Raw genomic sequence first — 7,486 nt, forward strand, 5'->3', positions numbered from 1 at the left:
TTTTTCGACCATGAAAATTTGAAACTATACAGTAATCAGCGATTAGCTAAATATTAAATGCATTCAAATCATCATTTTAGGTCTCTATTAATTGCTATGATTTAGATTAAAGGATCATAGAGTTACTAAAGTAGTAGACCAACCCACTACCCCACACACGTACACTAACCTGATGGGTTTGATAGACCTTGACACTTTGTATTACTACAGTTCTGCCACAGACCCATATGACCATTCTCCCCCTAATAACAAAAAGTCATTTGAAATAGTCTCAATTTGAAATCTTAGAAAACAGATTCTAGTGACTCACCTGGTCTAGCCAATAAGGGCTACCAAAACTAATAATATTCAATACACCACAACCGAAGGATAGGAGAACCTCCAATATTCGTCTCAGACTCTGTGAGTGCTCCTTCCACCACTTTCCTGCTGGCTCTGGACAAACTGCCATTGATAACTTATTAATTTTAACCCTTTATCAACTAAAATAACTAAATAAGTTAATAACTGACATAAACGCGTAGGTGGTTTGCATGCTGCAGACAATAACTTTTGCAAGAAGTATAAAATAATAATATAAGAAACATGAGGGATTTACAAAAATTAAAAAAATCAAACAGCTAATCCCTTTCATACTGTTTGGCTCTTTTTGATGATGACTCCAGATGAGCATCAGACAGTTTATCTTCATACCTTTGCATTAGTTTTCGAGCAAATTCTGTAGCAGATTGAGTACCTTTCTTATTAAAAATATTTAAGAAGAGGAAGAAAACTGACTCCTTAATTTTAACTGCAACTTTAACATGCTCCATTAATTTTTCCATCCGCTGATACTTATTTTGCCCAATATTTGCATCAGATATAACACTCCTCTCTCTTTCAGTGATCAGATTCATCTGAAGCAGCTTGCTTGCGATTTCTGAAAAATCATCAGAAAAATATTCTTTGATCTCTTCTGTGCTATCTACAAGAACTTGATATGCAATATCTATAAAACAAAAGAATATACACTCAGAAAAATAATAATAAAATTCAGGTGTACTTCAACAGGATAGATGTGATCTATATAAAACGTGTTGAACTCACTTGTTTCCAGAACAAAAGGTAAATGTTGTAACTCATCATGTTGTCGTTTTCCTATAATAATTATAACAAAGTATGTATTAAAAATACAATTCTACTCTAGCCTTACTTTTACTTGTCTGATCTAGCCAATTCAAGCAGTCAGGCAATTTTTGAGACTCATAGTCAATAGTGCAACGAAAAACATAGCGATGTTGTGGTTTAACCCATGATACTTCAGCTATATGCCTTCCTTTACCACAGAGACAGTAAAATGCTCTTTTTGGCTTCTCACACATACTAAGTTTATGCTTAGACATTGCTACGGCAACTGCTTTTTCCACAGCATCCCTTGCTGGAATAAAATCATCTTCTGCTCTACAATGAAGCGTGATACAGTTGAGTTGTTCCACAAGAATAATTCTACTTTCAAGAAGGTCTGGGCATTGTAAAGTGAAATAGTTTGAAAAGTTTGATTGTTCAACAACTGTCCATGGAGATTCTTTGTGTGAGAGAAGATGAACAATGACTGCACAAAAGAGACCCATTGGAATAGCATTTTCAAAATACAACAACAGAGGTGTTGTGTTAGGGTAGGGATTGATGTCAGATACATCTTTTATTGGTAAAAGAGCTGGCATGAAGAAAGTATCTTTCTCAGGTAACTTTGTAGCAATCAGAAGATATTCAAAAAGACCAAGTAACTTCATATCAAAGTCAGAAAATTCCTCACATATTTCATTACAACTTTTTGATGCCTTTTTAAGAATTTCAATGGAGAGATGACCTTTACACACGAGTGCTTTTTGATCAGGAAGTAGAAGATTTGCTTCAGAATGAGTGTTGCAAATAAAAACTAGTAAATCTCTAAGAATGTTAATGAGACTCTCTATATTAACAAAAACGAGATCTCCGGCAGGTGAATCAGGATAAAAGAGTAATTTATTGAGAAAACTGAGAAATTTAATAGCACTTAATGATTCTTCAGACGACAAATTGACTTTTAATTGTTGGGCAAGTTTTTGACAAAAAGACAAACTTAAAACACCACAACCTTCCTTAGCAACATCATGGAGAAGGACACCAAAGCAATACCACTTCAACGGAACTTTGATTTGATATGCATTATCCTCCAATACTTGAGCTATCTTATATAGGTCCGAATCTGGTTGTAGATTCTCAAAGACATTATCTCGAGCTTTACGGCCATCAACCTCATACAGATATATTTTACCTTCACATCCCACTATCTCACAAGTCTCATGACGATGAAAGATTTCATTTATTGTTATTTTTTTATTAACAATCGATTCTTTACCATCCTTTAGTGCTTCTTCATATTTGTCACGGTGAGTAGCAACGGGAAGCACTTTCAACTTATCTGAAGGAGGTGTGATGCATTTTGAAAGAACAGGATCATCAGCAATCAACGAGCGATATCGCTGGGCACTGGAGGCTATTGCAGAGAGCAGATTCTTCAAAATCTCAATAACTGAGAGTGAATGCTGGCCAACACTAATTTCTTTCTCAGAAAGCTGCATTGCTGTAGAGGATGGATCACTAAGATTCTTAGATAAATTAACTACTAAAAGTAAAACTGATGCATACGGCATGAACGCTGGGAGTAGTTTTTGAAACTGAATCTGGCCCCCAGAATCAATGAAATAGAGCCAACGACGACCATGAAGACTTGTTCCTTCTTTTTGACTCCGCTTACATTTTTGATAAAACTTGCGCACCCTAACAACAGCATCTTTCTCACTACTGTCACTAGTCAACTCTATTGTAGCTGCAGCTAAAGCACCACCAGAACTGGAAAAATAATCATCCATAGGAACACTTTCATTTCGAAACTTGGAAGCCTTAGATGGATACTTCTGTTGCTTTTTAACATTGGATTTTTTAACATGTAGCTCACTGGGCTTACTAAGATCCATTTCCTCAGCATGAGATTGTGACTCTGATTTTTTCATAGCACCTGACTGAACTGCAGCAATTACTTTTATTCCCATTTCCTCTTCATTAATTCGTTCCCAGTATTTTCCAGTGTGGCCATAGCACTTAACAGCTACACATGGTGGTTCGATACAGTTAGTGCTGGTATTATCAGTGTAAGGCTCAGAAACAAGTAGTGATTTCACTGAACTCTTGCCTACTCGAGCTTCTCCTTGTACTACAGCTTTGGTGACAAAAGACTCAACAAGGCCATCTTCCATTGCTTCTTGAAGATGTATCAGATCTATCATAAACAACAGAAGTACATGTATTTACATAAGTTGTAGCTCCACTTACCAATTTCTGCAAAAGTAGCACTTATAGACGCCTTGTCTTTAATGCTATCAGTATCTGCTATATAATATTATTATAAGTTATAAGTTTAGAAAATAATAAATATGACCACTCACTAGATGAGTCTTCAGGAAACATTTTCTTCAAAACAATATGACCCGTTTGTAATGTGCTCATGCTAATGCTATAATTGGATAATTAGAAATTATAATGGGTATGAGCTTATTACCTTGTAGTCTTGGTTAGTATTGCTTGGTACAAATTGTTGAATTCATTCAGTTGATTGGATGGACCACTCTCTTTCATTTTGTCTATCATTTCAGACATCTGTGGTAGGTAACTCTGTAACTCCTCTAGCTTCTCAGTGATAGCAGCTACATCATCAGCAGAGGTTGTGCCTTTACTTGTCTGATTTATTCCAGCTGACGTACTGGGAGGTGTAGAGCTCTGAGTTGAGTTCTATTTTAAAATGTATAATACATGTAAATCTATCTGTGACATTAAAATCGTATTAGTGATACTTTGTGCACTCAAAATGTGAAGTTTAAAGAAAGAGGAACAATTATAATTCAAAGCACTTGGTTATATACATGCATACAAAACCATTTTTGTTGCTGTAAAGGGCAACTGCACAGCTGATATCCTACACTTTCATGTAAGTTGTAGATGCATGCCACAGTTGTTTCAATTTTGATTTTTATAATTTAATTTATGAATATACATGTACATTAGAGGCCATTACATGTAGGTGTTGCATTATTGCATGTGCCTGATCAAATGGTTGCTAGTCAATGGCTGTGATGAGAAGTACGTCATGTAATAACAAATCAACCAACGTACACAACCTGCATGCATATACTTTGTAATAAGTAAAATTAATTTCTACATTGAACTTATGGTACAGTAGATGATACCACAAATAATGACACAAGTATAAAAACTACCATGGGGTGCCTTTTTAGGGCTGTAAATTTGGCAAATTTACTTAAAAATCTATTCTGCCGAGTCAATTTTCGCAAATTTATGTCATCTGCCATCTTGTACCATAAAAATTTCATTTTTGCAAATCTTCAAAAAATTGCAAAATCCACAAAATTTACAGCCTTCAAAAAAGGTGTCTTACGGTATTAGTTTTATGGAAGAATTTTAAATGTAACAAGTCTTTGTAAACATCACTTTAAAATGTCAATCAGCAGTTATAGATGTAGCTTAGATGGGGTTAAAATCAAAGTACAGAAAATGCACTTTTTAGAGCCTGTGATACATGTAGTCAGGAGTCCATGATGTAGTCAATAAACTGAAGTGTTCTCTCTGCAAAACTTTCTTGGTAAATAAGTAGGGGCTAGTCATCTACAATAATTATATTGTATTTTCTCACAAAAACATCTACTCCAAATAAAAATATAATATATGCTTATATGCTTATTACGGCACCTATGCCATGCCCCCTTTGCACATGTGGTTACTGGAACTTTTTATGGGCAACATAACAGTTGAAGCTGAGAAGGAAGTCTATATAGAAGAAGGCCCAACTCCTAAGAATTGCTGGATATAAATGCCTATCATATAAACAAATAACAAACATCTACTTTATTTAATAAGATCAAAAATGGATCTCTATAAGAAATAAATGCCTATATGTGTTTTGAAAATACAGCAATTTATTGTATTTGCATATTAAAATATTTTAATTTAATTTTTGTTATACAAAATGTATATGTGGCAATAATTACTCACATGAGTTGTAATATTTTGATGAGGTTCTTCAGACAATAGTTGTACAATGTTATCATATCCTTTTCTTGCTGCTACAGCTAGAGCAGTTTCTCTGAACTATAAAATATGATAAAAGAATTATATACATGTATGACCTTTGAATAGTACTCTAGAATTGATGCCTTAAAATTAGGATTTATGCTAGCTCTCAAAAGCTTATGCATGCCTGATGCTATCACACAACAGAGCACATAAAACCTACCTTACATACTCAATTAAAATGCTGGTTTCATATGAGTGATACACAGTTGATTTTTGTGCACCACATTGCTAGTATACTCAAATTACTCAATTCTGCTCATTTTTACACCCTTAATCATGTTGATCAGAGGTTTGGTTGAAATGATTTTAAAGACTTTATTTGTGTAGCACAGCTGGGAGACTTTGAAACAATTTTTAAAAAATAGCAATTTTAACCTGGCCTTTAAGGTTATGTAATTAAATACAGGTACATTACTTACAATATTTTCATCATTTATGTTAGCTCCATTCTTTAATAGCAGCTGTACAATGTCATAATGTCCTTCCCCTGCTGCTACAATAAGAGCATTATTTCCATACTATAATAACAAGATTATGACAGATTGGTTTCCTCCCAAAAAAATAAAATTATAATTCTGATTGACAATTTTAGTCAAAATGAATGTAAAATTGTAAATACATGTATATACAACTACATGTACATGTACAAGGTTGGGTACTTGAGTACAGCTATTTGCATAGACCTTACAAGCTGGCAGACTGCAGTTGTAGGTGGGCTGTTTGTTTAATGTGACCACACAATACAAGACACACTTACATTAGACAGTCACCTTTCAAGTTCATAGATTAATTCATGAATTGGTTTGCAAGGCCCATGCAATTTGCTGTGACAGCACAGAACACCCACCAAGGACTTGAGTACTTGTGTTTACATGTACATAAGGCAAGAAGTACTTGAATGAGCTTTATACTCATTAAACATATAATAAGCAGTATACCATATAGCGCCAAATTTTTGAGGGCTATAAAATTTGCAAAATCAATTTTGCAGATTTAATTAAAAAAATTTATGTCATCTTGTACGGTAATAATTTGATTTTCGCAAAATCAATTTTCACAAATCTTTCATACCGTATTTCCTCTAAAAATTCCTCACATCAAGTTTTGTATTTGTAATTTTTAAAAACAAATTTTTAGAGGGAGAGTAGCTATGAAGCTCAAAAATAAATTATTTTGTCAAATTTGGAGGGATCCATTAATACACGAAACCAGCTGTATATTAACCTGGCTATTCAGAGTATCCTTCTCTCATACTGAACTTAGGTAAGTGATGAAATTAGAACCACGTGGAACAATAATATTAAAAACAAATTTTTAGAATGAATTATGGTAGAAATTTTGAAATAATTATTTATTTTCAAATTTAGAGCATCGAATATTTAGAGGAATTACGGTAAATTGTGACATCCATGAAATTGATAGCCTTTGAATACAGTAGTTCTTGGCTTGTGCTTATACACCGCGCATGTACATGCAGGTAGTACTACTCTAGTACTTCTAAGGAAACTAATAAATAAAATTCTAATTACATGTGTACATTACATTGCCTACAAATAACTTACATAGTTTGAATGTGAAGGATCAGCTCCTTTCTTCAACAGTAATTCTACAACATCACAGTTTCCTCCCCTTGCTGCTTCAATAAGAGCAGTATCTCCTCTCTATAATAACAAGATAATGATACATTACATGAAGTTTCTAATGTTGCAATTGTTCCCCTAAAAAAGATCATGTCCAGAAATGGAATGTCATTGGTAGGAAATTTCTAGTATACTTTCTGCATACTCACTTTTAATACAGTGTAGTAATGGTAGGATTGGTTCAGCACCTTACAACTTGAAAAGCAAAGAAGTTGATCAAAGTGCCGGTTTCTGTTTAGTTTGTTCAACACTATAGCTATTGTTTTGCCAAAAGTGATCCTGATCTGTGACTGTTCTAATGGTAACCGACCTTTTAGAAGATACCATGGTCATTGACGCCATTTTTACATCAAGATTGATCAATTTAAAAAATTTTTCCTTTTTTGAAGGGTCAAAACTACAACACTGTTTATTTTGAGGACTTTGCCAGTTAAAAAATTCGAAGAAAAACTTTTTTAAGCACAATGGTGTATAAATTAAGGGGTAGTATTATGCAAATCATAGGAACCTGAACAGGCAAAGTTGTGCAATTTTGCGCTACGGGTTGCATGAATCTCAGCCAGTGCAACACAAACAAGTTTCTCAGTGCCTCAGGATAACTAAATGAACCTTAATAATGATCTTTTTAATAGTTTAGAAACACAGAAAATCTTAACAGCAAGAATACCATCAAAATT

The 7,486-nt window shown here is 33.9% G+C and overlaps 1 protein-coding gene across 1 annotated transcript; it reads right to left on the reverse strand.

The window, feature by feature from the left end:
- Positions 1-524: 524 nt before the first annotated feature.
- Positions 525-7,151, reverse strand: LOC109589063 (uncharacterized). The gene is made up of 10 exons (XM_020005184.1): positions 7,134-7,151; positions 6,732-6,830; positions 5,589-5,687; positions 5,089-5,184; positions 3,581-3,810; positions 3,468-3,535; positions 3,355-3,411; positions 1,193-3,301; positions 1,087-1,137; positions 525-988 (listed from the first exon to the last, which is right to left on the reverse strand). The coding sequence occupies exons 1-10, from the start codon at positions 7,149-7,151 to the stop codon at positions 621-623; spliced, it is 3,195 nt and encodes a 1,064-aa protein (XP_019860743.1). The 3' UTR covers positions 525-620.
- Between the last annotated feature and the right edge of the window lie 335 nt (positions 7,152-7,486).

The sequence above is a fragment of the Amphimedon queenslandica genome, unplaced genomic scaffold, assembly GCF_000090795.2.
Source record: "Amphimedon queenslandica unplaced genomic scaffold, v1.1 AMPQUscaffold_11665, whole genome shotgun sequence".
NCBI classification, from domain to species: Eukaryota; Metazoa; Porifera; class Demospongiae; order Haplosclerida; family Niphatidae; genus Amphimedon; species Amphimedon queenslandica.

Excerpts from the sequence above, each read along its gene's own strand:
- LOC109589063 (XM_020005184.1), bottom strand. Across the intron at positions 5,688-6,731 it reads ATCCTTCACATTCAAACTAT|TATGGAAATAATGCTCTTAT; the intron begins GTAAGTTATTTG and ends TTGTTATTATAG. Across the intron at positions 5,185-5,588 it reads ACATAAATGATGAAAATATT|TTCAGAGAAACTGCTCTAGC; the intron begins GTAAGTAATGTA and ends CATATTTTATAG.